At 31.2% G+C, this 22,042-nt stretch overlaps 1 protein-coding gene across 1 annotated transcript; it reads right to left on the bottom strand.

The window, feature by feature from the left end:
• Positions 1-8,845: 8,845 nt before the first annotated feature.
• Positions 8,846-10,747, bottom strand: LOC139525126 (uncharacterized). Its single transcript, XM_071320311.1, has one exon. The coding sequence runs from the start codon at positions 10,745-10,747 to the stop codon at positions 8,846-8,848; it is 1,902 nt and encodes a 633-aa protein (XP_071176412.1).
• Between the last annotated feature and the right edge of the window lie 11,295 nt (positions 10,748-22,042).

Consider the following 22,042-nt stretch of genomic DNA (forward strand, 5'->3'; position numbering starts at 1 on the left):
TCTCATTGGCAACCATACCACATCATTTTTTATATTTTATATTCATTTTAAATTTTATATTGAAAATTGGTTTGATTAAAAAAACGGTTTCTGTCAACGTATGGTCTCTTTGTTTATATGTTGTTTCTGGAAGTATGCTTCATATTAAATACAACAAAATAATGAACAAAAATTATCATAGAAATTTGCACAAATGAAATAGCTTTTTAACTCTTTTTTCTCAAGTATTGTTATATTAAAGTGTTTAGTTTTAGTCTATTTTTTTTTATTACTGATTTAATATTTATTTTAAAACAATTTTGCTAGTTATAAGGGTTCAATTTTTCACTTTTTATCTTTTAGATTTTTTTTTAATAATTCCATTTTTACTACAACACAAATTTGCAAATACTTTTACTTTATTTTTGTTTCTGAATTTGAAAATAGTAATATTTAATGCTTATAAATACTGACTGTATTTTACCTTTCATTAATTGATAATTGTTATAACAACACCTATTGTATTTTGTTTGTAGGCATAGGTTAAATACATTTCTATCAAATGTTGGCGTAGGTTGAAGACACCGGTAAACGGTAGTCAGTTATAATATAGTTTAAGACACAGAAATGTAAGAAAAAGAATTAAAATTAATTTACGGGAATAATAAGGTCGCATAATAACTGGACAGCTGTGTATATTTTTATATAATTTGCATAAGCTCACTTTAAAATGAATTATGACTTCTGATTACTTTTGCAACGATAAAATAATGCATTATTTTAATCAGGAACATATTTATTAATATTTATTTAGATATACTGTTCCCAGCTTTAATTGAATAAATGTATAAATAAAAATGACCTTCTTAACACGAGTGTATGAACTAAAAATTGTACAATTTTAAATTAGAATCGGCAACCTTTAATATTTCACACGGATCATAAACAATTGCAAGTATATAATTTACTCCATCCAAGCGATCTTTATTTACCTATTTCGAATTAATTTTCTCATCAAAATATTTTAAATCTCACAACGCATAAATACTTCAGCTAAAGATGTTTTGAAAAAATAACAGAAAATTTAATGATCTTCTTGGAATGGAATCGAAAAATTACGAACAGATATTCTTTTTAAGTGTGAAAAACATCAACCAAATTTATTCATAATCGGGAATGTCCTTATTAAAATAGTCTTCGTCTTACAACGTATAATACTTGAGCTATTTCACCAAATATGTTTTAGTAAAAAGACAGAACGAATTTAATGTCATCTTTCACTATTTTTAATGTAATTATAAGTCTGTTTTAACTGGCAAGAATACCCTTAAAGCGGACAAGCAGTTTATTTTTAAAATTGCTGTCATTGAATATCAAGAAAGAAAATAAATCGCTAAATTGATTTGAAACTTTAATACTGAATAGTCTTCCTGGAAAATATTCACAATCCTTTGGGATTATTATTGTACTTTCAGTTGCATATTTAATATATGCATGTCGGACCAATTATGACGATGACGAATTTCTTCTTTTATTCGAGAACAATTCAATATATAATCTAAATCTGTGATTTTACTATGTCCATAACTTCGATGAACCAAAGCAAGTTATGTATCAATCTGTATTTAAATCAAATTTGTTCTCTTTTTTTTTTCTTCTTCTTCTTTTTCTTTTTGTATACAATAGTATATCGACATTAGATGATAACATACTATTGACATACGTGGACAAGCCTATTTACAAAACAGTTACACCAATTTACACAAAATATATGTTTCTTTCTTATGTTCAATGTATACATGTATATAATTTGAATTGCGCTACAGTTCCGTAACTTTCTACCCAGGCGTATAAACGAATCGTCGACAAGTGTGTACAATTTTTAAATCAATATTTCTGTTATGTTCCAAGCTGTCCTTCACTATTGACAACGCGTGTATATTACATTTTCCCAAATTTAACCCTGGAAAAAAATATGTAAATAGATTTTTATTTCATCAAATCTTTTTTTTTTTGGTATTATTTATATTTTTATAAATAATATTCTTTACACCAGAAATGTTATTAATAAAAAGCGTATGAGTTTAGTAATGACTAGTATAGTATATCACTTTCGGACACGCAAGACAGAGATGTATATTATACACCTTATAGTTCAAAACGGAAAGTTAAAAGATATCGGCCGTGTACACTGATCAATACCTTCAGAAGTGAAATGATGGCCCGACAGGAAATATATTTTTCAGCGTTTCGCAGTATAACGGAAATATACTGGCTTAAAGTTTCTATAATATTTTGTACGGGTCAAAGATGTATGATTTGATAGGTCAGGTGACCTTATGTTTTGTTATGTTAATTTGTTTTTCGCGGGTTCGTGAAAAAATTGTTCAGGTGGTCATTCTAGCCGTAGACATCGTACAGTTAAAATATCAGAACCGGTACAGCTAGATTCTTTGATTAAACAACGTATGCAAGAAGCTGTTTCAATCGCACAAAATGATATTGTACTTCACATGGACAGGATTATCAAAAGCAGTTTTGACGCTTTCCAAAAGTCGACGAACGAAAATCAACGACAACTGTCAGAAACACAACTTGCCAAGGTTGAAAAAATAAATTCGTACAATTACGTGATTAAGAGAAAGGGGAATGAAGAACAAGATGAAGGAAGCTAGATGTTTTCTGAGGGAAGACCCGGAGCAAACCAAACAAACCCAAACGGCAGCACAACGTATCAGTGAAGGTTTTGATATATTACATCATAGACAAGCATTAGTTTAATTGTCAGACCAATCTGAGAGTGGCTGGAAAACAGTGATAGATTACGAAACTCATAGTCTGGCCGACGACTCGGAAAATGAAAAACGAATCATCAGAGCCGAAAACAAAGCTGCACGTAAAATCAAGAAGAACGAAAAACAAAGTTAACAGCATAGATCAACCCCTTACATTACCTCTCAGACGTCAAGATTTAATTCCAACGCACCTAGACATAATGTTCCAGTTCAACGACCAGGGAAATGTTATGAGTGTGGTATTCCCGGACACTGGAGGGTCGACCATCAAACTGGTGCTTTTGGTGCAACAATTCAAAGACACAAGATTGACAAGATAAGAAAAAATGTAAATAGTTTTGAGAAAACTGGAGAAAAGCACAATTGCAAAAGATAAGCATTCACAATTGGTCAAACTTGATAACATATTTAAAAGTACAGTTACAAAGGTGAACTCTAACGATTCACGGGTAATCAGGTTACGCAACGCATAAACTTATTGGCAAAGTATTAATGAAAACGACTATATTCTTAGTATTATTAGAGATGGTTACATAATTCCGTTTTATACAGAACCTGACAGCAGTAGTTTAAGGAACAATAAGACAGCATTTATTAATGCAGAGTTTGTTGAATCCGTGATCACTAACTTAAAGTTAATTATTCGGGGTTGTATATCTCAAGTACCCAAGTTACCTAAGGTAGTCAATCCTCTCACAGTTGCGAGGAATAAAGACAAATTTAGACTTGTTCTTGACTGCAGGCATATAAACCCCCACTTACACAAATTTGTTGCCGGAAGTATATTTTTTTGGTTCACAAACTTGTGTGTTAAATTACTTAGTATAGATACTATTACTGTGTTATATATGATGTATGCATATGTATATATGAGATTATTGTATTTTACTGAATTAAAAATCTGATTAAATGCTGGATCCAGTCTGTCTGCACGGCAAAATGCATATTTTAGTTGAGTCTAATTTAGTACCCAGAATTATTGTGTAGTTAGGATATCGCTTAAATACCTGGATGTGTCATCTCACACTCCTCACAATACCTTTGTCAGGAAAACCTTTAGCAATGCTGGTGATCAGCTGAGGGAAGATCCGAATTTATCTGAATACAGTTTATTAGTTTAAAGAATTATAAACAAATTAGATTTTTTGAAAACAATTTTCACGGAACACTTATTTATGATTTGAACTTTGACTTTTTAACTAATTATTCCAATATTAAGTTTAAAAATAACAGACCATATCCAACTAAGTTAGACATCACGTGACTTTTGTGATGTATTCTAGTCGCCATTTTGTATTATATATTTTCCAATATAAAATGCATAGATGCTTCAATAAAGCTTAATTTTCTCATAAACCTGACCCGTTTTCTAAGTTTTGCATGTCAATCCTTGATATTAAAACATATTTCTATCAAACAATTTTGGTCCTAAGAGTTCATTTTTTTTATTAAAGTCTGTCATATTAGACTTGTCTACTTGTACAACAAATAAAGAAATTCCGTACATAAAAAAAAAATTTGCCAATCGATTAAGTATATTTAAACATATATCAGGCGAAGAATACTTCGTAAAACAGTTTAATTTCAAGTCAAAGTCTGTCAAATATCGATTTAAAAAAGGGAATTTTTCGGTATTTTTTTTTAAATGGCGGATGATGTATATGGAAATGTTGCATCAAATCAAGGATTTGTATAGCAAGACCATCCTAGATTATATTAATATTTTCATGCAGAATCTCTGATGTTTCTGTTCTTTTCTTTGGTGATGTTTCGATATGATTGATTTCAAAATTTCTTGATAAAAAAAAATATTTCAAGTGTGACACGGGAACATTTATTTGACAGAAACTAGGATATATTAGTACCAGAAAATAGCTTGCAATAAAATTATAATAATTTTTTTCTCTTCTTATTTTAATGTGTTTTTTCTGTATATTTTTTAATTTTTCTTTAGAAATATATTCATACATCCCTTTAAAAACAAAAAATGTTTTCATCCCATGAGAAAAAAAACAAAATGCCCAACAATTAATATAGATGAATATTCTATACCTTTAAAATTTCATCCCTTTACAGAACAGGTGAACTCTGACTTGGGTTTTACTGTTACATAACGATATATTGCCAGGTAGACTTGCAAACCAAAAGCAACTAGGTGACATTAAACATCCTGTGTACACATGTATAACCAGAGTTGAATTTTTGCAATATACAAAAGTTTTCACGAATGTACAAATAAACTTTCTCTTAATTTCCCATTTCTAATTAGAAGAAGTATCTATCATAATAAACTTTAAGAAAATATGAATATTATGAAAATGTCTTTAAAAAAAAAAATTTGCTTCAAAGATATTCAAATATTTTCATTTTTCCATAACTATCAAAAAATATTATGATTCAAATTTTAATTCAATGTTTTTTTTTATTTTATAGATAATTCAACGAGATTTCATTGCATATGATTTTTTTTTTAATTCAATATTTTTAGCTAAATCCAGGCATATAGTTAATGTTTACATTTAAACAGAGACGTATAATACGATTGCTCTGATTTCAACAATATTCTATTCCCTCTAATGTCTATCGACAGATTTATCGGTCCTGAATAGGACTGCTATAGTTGGGTATGCATGGTTATTTAACAAAAATAAGAACATTTTCCGTATCAAGTTAGTTAGTCGGATAAAACAATCGTACGATTGACAAGATATCGACATGCAATTACGACTACATCGGTTACTGTAGTTTTGGTCCTTTGTGGGTTATAGATATATCGTGGTTTCACGATTTATCCGATTACAACACGATATAACCACGCTTCTATTGCAATTATAGCACGCTCTTACCACGACCATGTTAGGACCATACCAAAATGATACTGCGATCTTAATACAAATTCATTTATAACGTCAACATCGAATTCCATACTGTTTCGTTCCTTCTTTTCGTCACTGATACGTTGACCACAAGACCAATACCATGACGATCCCACTACGATCGATAAAATAATATGAACGCGATGAGATCGAAGAATGGTCGGCTTCAATACTAGTACTAGCATTAAACATACAGATCACAACTTTACGATGATCCTTACACTGTAAAAACAAGTGTTAATGATTTAACACTATTATTAACACCTTCCTGGAAACACTTATTTATCATGTTAAAATGTTAATCATTAACACTTGTGTTAATGATTATTAACATGTTAATGTGTTAAAATGATTAACACATTACATGTGAATTTGCCTGGAAACACTTAATTAACACTTTAACATGTTTATCCTTGTGGAAGTGTTAATTTCTTTAACATGTCACATGTTTAACATGACATTAACACTAGTGTTCAAAAAGATGAATGGGTGATTTCTGACGATACACAACATAATTGGTTCTTGTTTTTTACCTGATCAGTTATTTGCATTGGCAAACCAATAATAAGCAACCAAGGATGTTGTTCATTGCCTTTGACATGTTCTTTTTTATGAAATAAAGGAATTGTGCATTTTGTAATGTTTTGAATAAGCATTAATTCAAGGGAAAATTCCAAAATGGAAATAGAACTTCATAAAATATGAATACCAAAGAGAAAAATAAACTGAATAATGTACCACAAATAGACAAAACCTAACAAACGACAGTCTTCTAAACAACACATTGAAAAAAATGGAAATGATACAAGATACAAGATATTGTCCACAGTACACTGGTTCCTGTCTTGCCCTGTCATTTTTTATGTTCAGTGAACAAAGAAAATGGAGTAAAAAACCTTATTTGGTATTGATGTTAGAAAACCATGTTATATACGTGTACTAGTATGTGTACCAAGTTTCAAGTTGATATGACTACTACTACTACTTTACTCTAAACTAACTTCTAAACTAACTTCACCAAAATGTTTTACAAGATTCAGGACAGACAAATGAATGGATTGACAGTCTGAAAAGAAATAATGCCATCTACTATCATAGATAAGGCATTGAAGACAGAAACAGCACTAAATATAAACCATGGTCATCTCAGGTACTCTGGAATTCTGAAAGTTTCCTTAAGTGTGAATTCTTAATAAAACATAATAACCATCTGTATAGTTTTTACTCATTTTTATTTCTTGACAACACGTCAGAGAATTTTATCCAATTGCTTGATTTTTGCTGGGTATATTGATCCCCAATAGCCCACTGTTGTAAAATCCCCAGTGTCTGGGAATAAATTTCGGGATAATCCAAATCAAAAACATAATAAACTGCAATTAGTAACAGTAATGAGTCCAACACATTTAATGTTTGTCCTATTATTTTCCTGCCATCTCCAATTACGTGTGAACATAAGGTATTTCCCTCCTGGTCAAGGAAGACCACTACATACGGAGCCTCTTCCTCTTCCGTTTCCAAGTGTTTTATGGGAAGGGAATCTATTTTCTGCACATTCTGAAAAAAAAACCACCAGTCAATTCTTTTTTTATGAACTTCAGTGATGAATACAATAATTGGTCCTTGTACAAAAATTTAATAATTAACTTTTCACTTATTTATTTCATGCATAATATTTTATAAAAATAAATAGACAATGTGTCCATGCGACACAGATGCCTCCACTTGCATATATATTAAAAAGGGCCATAAATCTCGAACAATAAAAGTGATGCCACCCAAATTCGAATTTGGTCTATGTTTTGAGGTTATTCATGTAATCATTTTCGAATATAAGTTTCATTAATGTAAAAAAGCCAATTCTAATGTCAATTATCACAAGCAGGTTTTTTTTGTGTAACTATACACACATCTTGACAAAAGAGCTATTGAATTCATTACTACCACTATCTTAATTAAAAGTATCAGTTTCTTGTACCAATATCAGAGTTTTATCTGTTTAAACTGTTACAAATTAATCTACCAAAATACTGTTTAAATGAATATACCTTTACAACTTTAATGCATGACTTGGATTTAATCCCTTTCCCCTTCTTTCTGTTAACATTGTTTTCTAACCCTTTTACAAGAGCAATACTCTTTTCTGTCTCTGTTTCCTGTGAAGAAATATTAAATAGAATAAATGAAAATTTCTTTTGCAACATGATAACATGTTTACTAAGTATAAATAAGAAGATATGGTATGGGTGCAAATGAGATAACTCCCCATCCAAGAGTTTGATAGCAATTTATGGTAATTTTACAATTGTAATTTTAGTGTAACTTTCATACTTATATTTCCCAATATAAACATGTCATATTAAAATGGTTTTCTGTGATCAAATTGACCACTTTCAAATTAAGTACAGAAAAAAATTGTAAATCATGCACGCTTTTATGGATTGTGGGGCTAAACTTTATCCAAGCACTATGAGGTTCATCAAGCGCCTATGTGATTTTACCTGCCAATGCTTGAAAGGTTTTGGAGGTAAATGGTTTTTTCCCCTCCAAAAATTAGTTTCATGTTGGGTTTTTTATGTTGCAAGTGATGTTGTGCTAAGCATCAGGAAACATGAAGTTGGTATTTTAAAAATCTGAAAAGTGCTTACACATTACAACTCATCACTGTTAAGCTGGTGGCCAAGTAGCTGACTATGCTGTATGGGCTTTGCTCATTGTTGAAAGTCTTACTGAGACCTATAGTTGTTAATTTCTGTGTCATTTGGTCTCTTGTGAAGTGTTGTCTCATTGGCAATTACACCAAATCTTCTTTTTTATGCTTACAAAAATTATCAATTTAAACTTACCCTTGTCTGAAATAGCTGCAATTGTCAAATCTTTCACAATGATAGCCTTCTTTTGAACTCGACTGGCATCCCACACTTTTAACAAAGGCATAATTTTCTGTTAAAATAAAATTTTTCTTATATTTTTTTTTATTACTTAAAAAATTATGAAGATCAAAAGAAAAAACAAACATGTGTGTATCATCATGAGACATGTTATGCAAACATCTATTATATATACATTGTTTAACAATTCTGCATACTAGTAGTATAAAACATACAAACAGCCAAGATATATGAATTATATCAGGTAAATTAACTTAAATAACAAACATGATATCAAACAGAAAATATTAAAAGTCATAATACATCAAGGTAAATCTAATGTTAAGAGAGCATATTTGTTCATTACAAACAGTTTGCCATTTAAAAGATGCATATCTAGTGGTAGCTTGATCACAAGATCTCTGTAACTTACTAGTTGAAATGAATTCTCAAATTCTATTTCATAACTGATTAAGTGAAGATTAACATCAACTATTTGAGATTTTTGCACAAGAAAAAATTTGTTTTGATCTTTGATTACAATTTCAATAATCCTAACAAAACTAGGATTAAAATAATCACATGATGAAACCACAATAACACCTTCTCTATAAACACATCCATGGATCTTAACCTGTTTTGTTACATAGACAGACTCAGAATTTGGGAATCTTTCTTTTACACATAATTTGTGTAATTCTTGCATTTCCTCAATAATTACATTGTCACCTTCTTTTACTTCATCTCCATCATACAAAAAATTTCCAGAGTATGTCCCTAATGGTGTAATCATTTGTCCACACAGCCATTTCTGATGGAATATGGCCAAGCTAAGAGGTAAATTCTTAAAGCACCTCCATTTTTTATTCTTAAAAAAAGCATGTTTTGCTTCAAACCTCATGCAAGATTGAAATCTTCCTGGACCAAATCTTTGAATTTGCTTTGCCATATGCACCAAATAATGCATTTTGGGTGGTACTGAAGCTTTTGGATATTCTCGACGAAAATTCAAATGATGACTTTCTACAAGATTTCGAAGGTCCTCAACAGTTTCTTGCGCTGCATAAGGATTGTGACACACAAATGTTATCTGTATTAGTTTTAAAAATGTCAACCACTTTTTATCGCCCCTTTCAACTTTTCTAGCCATTATAAAAGGTAAAAAACTAATAAGAGATAGCATCCCTGATGCTGTTTGTTTTACATGTGCATCAACAAAGTAATGTTTTCTCTGAATAGGTTCAGGCTTACTACAAGAAGTTGCAAGAGAGTAAGGATAAGAGTCTATTTGTGAATTAAGCCAGTTCAGTGAAAAGTACTTTTTCATGTCAATGCAGTGAGTAAGTAAAAGAGACATTTCATAAGGTAATAAACCATCAAGTAAAACATGCATTGGATCATGAGTTAAACATTGTATGATATCAAAATTATCTAAAGAATTGAGACAGCTTCTACTGTTTATACCAAACATTTTACTCCAATAACTTTTTGTTTCACGTGTCATTTCACCCTCTAGAGTTCTACAACTTTGGTCATAATTAACATTTGTTCTTTCGATGAAATGGGTGGCCCTAAATTGCCTGCTCAATTCATTGTTAGATATAAGACAAGTTCTACACTTTTTATATGCAAACCCCACACCTTCTTTAAAGCCACCTAGACTGTTTGCAGCTGGAGTGTCAGCAGGCGCCATTACTAATGCCCCTTCAATGTTATGGGCCCTACCATTCACTTGAATTTCAAACCCACCTGATACCAATCTACTAACAGTTTGAATAAAATTTTTCAAAAGTTTTGACACACCATGCTTTCTGATATATCTTGATTTAGCAACAGCCACCAAAAAAATTGATTGTAGTTTTGAACGATATTCTGGAGGAATATTTGCAAATGCTACATAAAAAAGTGTAACTTTGTGCTTTTTTACATGTGTCCCTAGAGGATTTACAATTTCTATATCATCATTGTACAATATTATCTGCAAAGCATTGGGGTTTCTCCTGAAAAGGGGATTTTCTTTTATGTAGCAACCATCACAAATATCTCTCATTAAAGTGTCATGAGTTTTATGATTGTTCTGGAACCAAAATTGTACCTCTGGCAGACAATACAGGATAGTAATTAAATCTTCAAAAGGAATAAAATATCCATAGTCTCTTATTCTCTTTATCCCACCTTGAGATTTTTTTAAGTGGTATCCAAGTTCTAAAGACTGTGGACTAACCATATTAAAACGAGTCTTATAAAATGTGCGACGTTTATGTTCAGATTTAAGCTCATCAAAACATGATAATGCTGCTTCCTCTTTCAGTATATTTTCTATTTCTGCATGCCCTTTTGTCTGAATTTCATTCTTTAACTTATTTCTATACACTTCTAAGTGTTAACTTATCAGTTCTGAGGTGTTGTGAGCTATTATGTTAATTGCAGACTGTGTAATGTTGTGACAAGATTCTAAAGACAAAAGATAGCTTGCATTTAAAACCTGTGTATTAAATTATTCCATATTATTTACATTAACTATGTCCCCGCCAAAATCATGTACAATTATACCATTGTCATCATCATGATCATTTACCAAATCATTTAAAAGATCATTTCTATGGCGTTTACTGATATGCTGTTTATAGCTATTCCAAACCTTTGTACTGAAAGCACATTGGCCTATTTGACAGTGTATGATAAACCTGGGGTCATGTTTGTGTACTCGTACAATATGAATGCAGAAATCTTTATGAGATCTTGTAGTGTAAACACACATAGGACAATAGTACTCCATCAAAAACTTTTACATGTAGGTAAAACTGTATACAATGTATGGCTTCAAACCACCAGTAACGGTTTAAATTAAATGTGTCAAAAACATGTACTTAGATGCATCAATACTTTACGCATTTAACTTCATTTTATTTTTTTACATATTAACAAAATACTTCAGATGCATAAGATGTGTAACTATTACTTTATATAAAAGACTACCTATCACTTATGTATAAATGCAAATGCAAAGTATTGAAGTCATTTAAGACAGTAAATTGAGACATTTTAATAACCTCATAATATTTTGTAATACAAAAGAACCATGAAACTCTTTCAATAGCATAATATTGTATTGTTCCAAATCTGTGTTACAAAGTATTACAGGTACATGTATACATTTGTACAATAATTAATACTGACTTGTTTAAAACAAATTATATAAATGAAAAATGGATAAAATGTAGATCTTATAGAATTCTTTACACAAACATTTTTTATTCACACTAGCTACTCAATCCACCAGTGTGCCATAAAAATGGGATTAATGTGTTTAAAAAGTGATACTTGTCAGTAAATATATTTTTCAGTTTGCATAACCGTCTTTAAATATATGACACACACATGATAAATCCATTAAATGTAACAGGTATTGAAAGAACACAAAAGATATGCCCATGCTTTGTTTTTTGAACTGTTGAAAGTCTGCATTGTCTGGTACAGTGTACATGCACTTGTACCGGTTGTACTTGTTCTCTTCTTACTTGGGTATATTTTCAGATGTGTAATGGATCTGGAAACAAAAATATTACTGTAAAATAATCGGGTATATGTTCAAATATTCAGTATGAATTTATCAGGTGGAGTGTATATTTACATCGGAAATGACGGTTGTAACAGTCATGTCGATGACGGTGAACAAGTTGAAAAGTATTCCGTTCGGAGAACACGTGACACCCACCCCCCTTTATCATGTTTATTATAATTAACTAAGTTGAATCCTTTTTAATTCCAAATTATAAGAATAAAAGCCATCACAAATGATAAAAAAGTTATTTTGATTATATAAGTATTTAACAAAAGATAGGGATATATGTATTAACCACTATCAAGCCATCCGGCATCACATGTGATGGAAACGCGCGGCAACTCTTTGAACTTGTCATGCCAAGACTCAGAGATTTCATGTTATTGTCTCTAGACAGGCAAGCATCACACAGAATTATATATAAAAGGAAATACTTACATTTTAGTTGATAAAGTTGTATTTAAATCTGTGTTTGCTTGTTTTCTTTGACGTGTTGACCACTTTCTGACTATTCTAGTTGTGATTCCAACTTTTGAAAAGATGGAGCGTTTCGAAAAAGGCGGTAAAATTTCAGCATCCTGTCACGTGCTAATTCAGAAGAGATTAATGGGTGTGTTAATCTGTGTTCATGCTGTTTTCACATCCGTGTTAAAGATTAATTTGTTCTTATCCCAATAGTTGGTTTCTGAATAATTACGTTTTCAATTAATGTCATATTAAGATTAGATATGCCTAATTTTGCTAAATCTTTATGTGTACAAAGAAGATAATTGGTTCTTGACTCTGTTGGATTCGTTAATGATGGGTTTTTTTTCATTTTTCTAAATTATTTAATGAAATTTTTAAAATAAAACTAAAAAACGATAGTATTGAATACATATTAAATCATCGTAAACAAGTGTTCTACAAAAAACATACAATGTACTTCAATGTGCTGAAACAAAAAATTTAGACTTACATCTATCAATACATTTTAACACTTCAACGTGTTATTCCGGGCCACAGTGTTAATTACAATTACTCTTTAACACACATGGTGAATATTTTTTAACACTAGTGTATTCATTTTCACACTTTCACGTGTTAAACTTTAACACTATTTTTTACAGTGATAAGCCCCCGTCACACTTGACCAAGATCGCACCACGCACATCGCAATCTCAAATAAATTCAGAACGTGCTGAGGCCGAGGTATGAACAGACATTAACATGTACATTTTTTTTTCTCGGACACAACACAGTTATATTACCAAAATCTACCAGAACTCGTGTGCGTGGAGAGACAGTTGAAGATCTGATAGTAAAATAATATGAACCAGTAGAGATATGTCAGACCGCCCAACCCGACCTGAAACACAACCTATTGCTGGTCCGTCAAATGACGATAGTAGAATGACACAGATATGTCAAGCATGGTTGAGTCATTTGTCCAAATAACATAGAGACAAAGAAAACCTGGAGAGATTTTATATTTTGTAAACGATAATGAGCCTGGTGGTCGTAGTATGAGCGTAGTCAAGTCGTTATATGAGCGTGATGAGGACGAAGTTGACGTGCTAAAATTGCACTATGGTCTTGAACAGCGTGGTATTAACATGGTTTTGTCGTAGTGGAAGTGTGGTTGGGTCGTAGTAAGAACGTTATCGTCATAGTGAGATCGTAGCGCAGTATCCTCGGCTAGAGTCGTGCTTTTGCTACGATGGTACCGGAACTTTTGCGATCTTACTACGACCTTACTGCGCTCTCTCTATAACATTAACGGAAAGCTCAATACCAAAATTTATGATAAAAGAGTTGATTTGTCATTTCCTATTGTTGAATATCAATTTTAGATGGAGACATTTATTTGTCACCATCTTATGGTGTTTATATGTCGCATCTTGTGAAATTCGCTCGTTTGTGTAATAACTTACTAGATTTAAGCGATAGAAAATTTGTGTATTAGAGAAAAATTATTCCACAAAATTTCGATATCACAAACTAGTGAAATCATTTACTATGTTGACAGTGGATTCATTTATCTTCGTTGGTATCATACTTACATATTCGTTGATGTCTGACATCGTGGTTATGCCAATCTCTGTATATAAAGACTATTGTAAATATTTTATTCGTTGAACATTTTTATTCGTGGTTCACCTTAACCCACGAAACCCATGAAAATTGGTATCCAACGAATATAAATGAATCCAAAATATAAAATGTCATCATCGGTACATGGAGATCATTCGTAAATATAATTCAACATGCAGACATTTTCAACCCTACATGTATATATCACATATCTTATCAAGATAAAATGCACACACCTAACTAAATTGGCATTTAAAAAGTCTGAATGCGAACATATATGTTCGAACTCTTCTATTCTTTTTTTTGTAATATATGTAACAAACACAAAAAGTATGTCCATATATATCAACTGGACCTGCTATGATACTATATTAATTACTAGATAACATTTGTCTTCGATTTGGAGATTTCAAATATCGTTTAGTTATCGGAATTCCAATGGGGACTAACTGTGCACCGCTTATTGTGACTTTGTTTTTATAGTGGTATGAGTTACAATTTATGACTTTCATCAGCTAAAACCCATCTAAACAACATCTGATAGACATAGATATTTAGTTGATATATTTGCTCTCAATGTGTATGCCATAGAAATTTATCGCTGCACTGAAGACCAATTGGTGGCCTTCGGCTATTGTCTTCTCTTTGGTCGGGTTGGTGTCTCTTTGACACATTTTCCATTTTCATTTCGCCATATTAATCTTATCAATTTTTAACAGAAAATGATATGAAAGACGTTTAATTGGTCATTGGTCATTGAACAATTGGTTTACTAAAAAGTTCCTTTAAATGTGGTATCACTGGGTCGATGCCACTGCTGTTGGACGTTTCGTCCCCGAGAGTATCACTAGCTCAGTAGTCAGCACTTTGGTGTTGACATGCATATCAATTATATGGTCATTTTTATAAATTTCCTGTTACAAAATTTTGAATTTAAAAAAAACTAAGGATTTTCTTATCCCAGGAATATATAACCTTAGTCGTATTTGGCACAACTTTTTGGAATTTTGGGTCCTCAATGCTCTTCAACTTTGTACTTGTTTGGCTTTTTAACTGTTTTGATCTGAGCGTCGCTGATGAGTCTTATGTAGACGAAACGCGCGTCAGGCGTGTTAAATTATAATCCTGGTTCCTTTGATAACTAGTGTACAATAACATTTTTTTTTTGCCCCACACGTTTGTGATCATTGTGCGATAAAAACAAAACTGCCTTATTCAGTGGTTTTGTAAACGGTTAATTTATAATTGATACCATGCATATCAATGATAATTCATTTAAAAAGTTATCAAAGGTACCAGGATTATAATTTAGTACGCCAGACGCGAGTTTCGTCTACATAAGACTCATCAGTGACGCTCATATCAAAATATTTATAAAGCCAAACACATACATCAAATATGAAGTGAGTTTGTTCAAAAGCAAACGAGGCAACTCAAACAAAATAAAAGGACACGAATTTGACGGTCGTTTTGAGAGGACGAATATAGTGAACAATATTATGACGTCACATTAGACTCCGATTTTCGGGAAAGGATTGCAATTCGTAACCTGATGAATTTATGAGTTCAACACCAAGTTAAACTATTTGTTTTTTGTTTACATAAAGGTTTATTACTAACATCCAGAGTTTTGTATTTTGACTAGTTGTTATTCTTTGCTCAAGTGCGTTAATATCGGCATTCGGTTCGCCTTTAGGGAAATATTTTTAGTCTATTTAACACGACACAACGAAAAAAAAGAGTCTGTTTTAAGTAAATTAACTGTAAGAATTAAGGTATTATTTTTAGAAGATGATAGTTCGGCTATTGGCTGGGGTGTAGGTAGTACTGCTGGATTCATATCACTAACGGCGGCTGGATCCTACGCTTATTACAAGAAGAGACGGTCATCGGTATGATGACAGAAACATTTATCATTTTGGTTCGAAACAAGGTACGTGACCAGTATTTTTATATTCATCGTGTATAGTATTATATATATCAAATGGTATATCAGATTGTACGGTAATGAAACAGTAACCAAACAACTAAAATATAAAAGAAGAATGTTCAGAGATTAGCAGTTTCTTACATTTAGATACGTTTATATTTTAGTTTTTCTATGCTCTAAATAACTTGAGTAAAGTACATAAAAGCAAAACTTTACTACTACTTTATTATTATCTGATTTGGGTTTTTTTCCAAAACTTTTAAATAAACATTATTTGGCAATGTCCGTTTTTTGTTGTTGTTTTTTGGTTAAGAAAACGACGGACTGTGCATGTTTTTAATTGGATAATAATTCAGATTTTTTTTGTTGCCGACAAATATAACAAACAATAAAAGGCACCAATTTAATTGCCTGGATTTTGCTACCATTGAATTTGAACCGATTAAGAAAAGTGAAAAACACAAAATACCAAACTCATATGTAAATTCAATACTGAAAGTCCTGGACAGGTAAGCAATGATGTCTTAAATCTGGTTTTATAGCTGCTAATATATAAAACAGAAGCTGTAGTATGATTGTCCATGAGACAACTATCCACAAAAGACCAAAATGACACAAACATTAACACTTATAGGTCACCGTACGGCCTTCAACAATGAGCAAAGCCCATACCGCATAGTCAGCTATAAAAGGCCCCGATAAGTCAATTCAAACGAGAAAAATAACGGCCTTATTTATGTAAAAAAAAATGAACGAAAAACAAATATGTAACACATAAACAAACGACAACCACTGAATTACAGGCTCCTGACTTGGGACAGGCACATACATAAATAATGTGGCGGGGTTAAACATGTTAGCGGAATCTCAACCCTCCCCTAACCTGGGACAGTGGTATAAAAGTACAACATAAGAACGAACTATAAAAATCATTTGAAAAAGGCTTAACTCATCAGAGAGACAAAAAATAAAAGTGGACGTGGCCGGGTACTTATACATCCCGACACAAAAAGACACAATGAACAGATACTCGCAGTTATCTGACAGCTAGTTCAAAGCCACTAACAACTAATAAAAAAAATCATGCCTCTAAGACTAAACGCTCAATCCGTACAAATCCAACATATAATGGATTTAGTGAAAAGACGTCATAAACAGCCAGAGAAGAACATGACCTTGTGAAATGCCAAGTTACAGGTGTCGACAGATTGTAGATCCATGAAAATGCTAGCTTACCTCCCACTTACATAACAGTCAAATATAATGTTATTGTATTGGCAATATTTTTTGAGTAAAACAAATAGGTAAAAAATTGTCAAAGATCAGTCAACATAGTGTTAATATCTTAGTTATTATAAAAACAAATAACTATTTCAACAGAGAGAAAAAACACAATTACACATATACGCTCTATGGATGAAAAATACCAAAAAGACACTTGTCTGTATAGTTATTATATTATTATTGTTTACATATACGGCAACACACAAAATAAGTTGTGAAAAATATCATCAAAGGGCAAACATTCCACTTAGGAGTCGTTGAACGATTTCCTCCACTTGTTTTCATAACAGAAATTGTCATGCTGATCATATTAGCTTATTTAAGTTTCTATCTATTTATTGTGACTTTTATCTATGGATTTGACTGTCCCTCTGGTATCTTTCGCCCCTCTTTTTTTTAAGACATAAGGAACTCATAAGGAACTAAAATGGTAAAAATCGTTCTCCAAGGGCTAAAACTCTAATGAAAAGCCGACTGACGAGTTCGACCATTCAGATATATGTGTAGAACTCGCTATGCTGATAATTTTTGCAATTAAAATGGTCTTTCTGTCATAGTTTGAAAGATTATAGGAGGAAATGAACAAAAATGGTACATTTAAACATTTCAAAGGAACAATTCCTATTAGAAGTCGTCTGATAGTTTTGACGTATATGGACAATTAGTTAGAGCTCATCATTCCGAACATTTTTGCATGTGTCAGATTTTCTCCCTTAATTCACAGAACTTGCATGTTACCCCTATGTTCTATGTTTAGAAATGTGAGCTATCTTGAATGGATCATCGTACATATATTTCACCTAGGTACCACAAATATGATTTTGGTCAAGTTCGTCGTTTCAGAGGAGAGTTTTTTGTAAATGTTGATGACGACGACGACGGATAACGATGGACGATTGACGTCAAGTGATTAAAAAAAATACTTGGTCTTTCAGGGCAAGTGAGCTGAAGTATTACGCTATAAAACAAGGTTCAATCCACCTTTTTCTTTTTGTCCATTCGTTTGATGTGTTTTATCATTTGATTTGGCCGTTTGATTTGGGACTTATCGGTTTGAATTCTCCTTAGAGTTCAGTTTGTATGTGATTTTACTTTTTTCTAAGCAGAGACCAGAGCACATTAACACATGTCGGGATACATAAATACCACGTCAAAAATATATTAGCAAATGAACTTAACAGTTATGATTAAAAATATATATAAACAAATAACACTTTTGCACATATTTAGGATGATTAACATTGCCAGTACCTTGAATATATACTTCAAGGCAATCATGTAGTAATTGTAATGTTCATATAGAGTATTTATCACCACTGTCTTGAAATCTTTTGATTCATAGATTTAGGAAAAGGTCGATATGTTCTTTAGCATTAAATTCTTATAAGTTGGTTTAATAGCTTATGAATGTCGCATTCTATTGATAAAGCATGACAATATAACACTATAAAAGTCAGTTAATAAAACAATTAATGCAATAATTTTGTTTGATTTTGTAAGGAGTTTATGGCTTTGTATTCTCATATATCATTTTCAACAGATGCTGACATGTATGCATTTGGTATCAAGAATTCAAAATTACAAGAACAGATCATTTAACAGTTACATCCAGTCTACTCAAGCAATAGTCAGTTGTGTAAATGCTTTGAAAAATGTAATGTTAGTCGTAATGTAGAACTTTTAAATAATGTTTTTAAGATTTTAGATATTAAATTAATTGTTTGGGTAATAGAATTAAAATCCAGTTTCATCTATTTATCGCTAACGTTGGAGGTACAATGTTTTCGCAAAAAATGGTCTTCTCGTGCCAAAATCTACATAAATCCAAGTTTCCATTAATAATTTTTCATTGAAGAATTCTTCCAATCATCTAGAATAACAATTATAGCAGGTATGGTTCACTATATACGGTTAGATGTAAAAATAAACAACTGTGTTTCGTTAATTTCAGGTTTAAAGTTTATCTGACTTAATGGAATACTGAACTATACAAAACGCTACATGTATCTCTATTCATCAAAAAAGTAAATGTATTTTTTTATATGTCCTATCGACCCATATGTACTGTGTATCCATCTGAGTGTATAATTATTCAAACTGTTTGATTTTTAAGGCTGTTTAGATTGACTTTAAAATGACTATTTGTGCTTTTGCCATGTTATTTATGTTAAATGTATAGTATATAGTTATCAAAGGTACCAGGATTATACTTTAGTACGCCAGACTTATACTTAACTTTATTCTATGTTACACGTCAAAATGAATATGAGTGTTAACATTATGACTCTTTTTATAACATTATTGGCTTCAACAATATATTGTTTTTCTGCATTAATTATTTTACAGATATCCATCTTGGTTTTTTTATATTCAGATGTATAATATGGTTTGTAGATAGAATAAACATATTACAGTCAAAACACAAACGAGTGAAACGAATTTACTTCCACATACAAAAATAAGTTTTTGTTAACATTTTTTTAGCTTCTATTTGTTTATCGGATTTGTTGTCATTCATATAAATCTTATACATTTGTGTTTTACTCAGTTTAGAATGATTTCTTTGTTGAGCATATGTTTAGTCTTGCTTGAAGGAGTCGAAAAGCAAGACATAGGTATGATATTTTCGGCGTCCGCGACGGCGTCAAAAAGTATAAGGTGTTGGTCAACCACAAGTTGTAGGTCAATCATTTTTGGTATTTGGTATGCAGCTGTATTCGAATTAGTACATCTCAATTCCGTTAAGATTATTTGGCCCTGCCGCCTCAGTTAGGAGCTATTAACCTTGTAAATTTTGCCTATTTCAACTTTTGAGTTTAAGCCAAAAAAAGTTACCAAATTGTTCAATTGGATTTAATGCTACTGTGATGTCTTGTTTAGATGAGAGGACATGGTAGTATCAACTGCTAGTTGACATATTTAATAGGATTTATGTTGCTTTCTAGCTTCATTTCTAATCCTTAAATAATCTTTCTTCTAATATCGAATGCCATTTTTTTCTCAGCAAGAACAAATTTAAAATTATTAAAGATAAGATACAGCCTTGTTTAATTCAACAAAATGCATCAACACTAATAGAAATATAACCGTTAATAGTTATACAACCTTTAAAATCTGAATACATTAGTTGAATCCATTGTAGGAATAATAATAAACAATTCAAGTATTAAGTTTAACTCCAATGCATAGGTCAAAAGTTTAACTTCATCATTCAATGAGGTTGAAGGTCGATAGTTTTAAAGCGACAACGGATCAATTCTTTCAGATTAAGGATATAAGACCTTTTTGTATATTTCACAATTTTCATCACGTAAAGGGCTTCGCGGGTATAAATCATATTTTTATCTATTATAGGATTTTGCTATATTTTTTTATGAAAGAACTTGATCATATACTTAATAGACAAATGAAATTTAAAAAAATGGGGTCACCATTCATTTAAGCTCAGAATCAGAAAGAAGCATACATTTTTGTTAATGTCCTTTTTTCTGTTGAACTAATAGGAGACATAGTAATATCGAAATAAAAAGAACTAAATCACAGAAATCGTTTACATTTTACAAATATTTAGTTTATGTACAGGTTATTTGAAAACAATAATAAAAAATATAGGTCACTGATGAGTTAAAAAAGATATTTCATTTTAAATGCCAAAAAATGGCAATTTTGCACCAAAGGGAGATAGTTTTGAGCTTTTCAATGATACGAACATTTTTAAAGTTATCTGGGGCCAAACTGAATCGATTTTTTCGGTTGAAATTGTACCATATCATACATTAATGAATCATAGTGCAATAAATAAAATGTGTAATGAAAAAACAAATGTTTAATTATTTGCTGAAATATTTGTACCCACGAGCCTCCTTAAGCAAAAATTGTCCAGTTTGAATTGTTTGTCTCTTTTTTTTCAAATAACAGTATCACATTAATGATATTTTCTGTCAGAACTAGAAAACTAGCCTGGTAATACTCCCGGGTCTAAACGTTTATAGTCCAATTGGCAGTAAACCCTATTTGAGAAGCATGTATAAACAGTCCCTGTTATAACAAATAAATCCACATTGAATACACAAACAAGAAAAAAAACATTTTGCAAGGGTCTTTTGCATGCACATTCAGACTCGAAATATACTGATAGGGACTAAAATGAGTCGGCAAATTTATATATGAGCCGACATAGTTTATCGAATTACCAAATTCGTTCTTGTGAAACTTATGTAGTGTCGAATTTAGTTTTTCTTCCTCATTTCACTACAATTCACAGTGGGTTTTTTTTTTTGCGTTCAAATCAGTCTTTTGAAAATGACATCAATGTAACATGTGTAATCTGAATATGATGAATGTAAATAATATTGATAAACATGTATTTTATTTAGATATTTTAGATTTGTTTAAGAGTGCTGAAAATTAAAGTTTATATAAACATTCATTTTTTATTTTTTTTATCATTTTACACCATTTTATCAACATGAAGGTTGTTATGCAAACAAAGCGATCGATATCGATACAATGTCCTGAAGTTGTCTTTTAATGTTCAAACCAATACGATGTATTATATGAAATCAGCAGATTTGATAACTGAAGATATTATTTAGTACATAGTTGAAGGCATAGCTAGTTAGGTAAAATTTCTGAAATGAATTCCAACAATTTGAAGAATTCGGTTTTTT

The sequence above is a fragment of the Mytilus edulis genome, chromosome 5, assembly GCF_963676685.1.
Source record: "Mytilus edulis chromosome 5, xbMytEdul2.2, whole genome shotgun sequence".
NCBI lineage: Eukaryota > Metazoa > Mollusca > Bivalvia > Mytilida > Mytilidae > Mytilus > Mytilus edulis.

Excerpts from the sequence above, each read along its gene's own strand:
- LOC139525126 (XM_071320311.1), bottom strand. The coding sequence starts at position 10,747 with ATGGTTAGTCCACAGTCTTTAGAACTTGGATACCACTTAAAAAAATCT.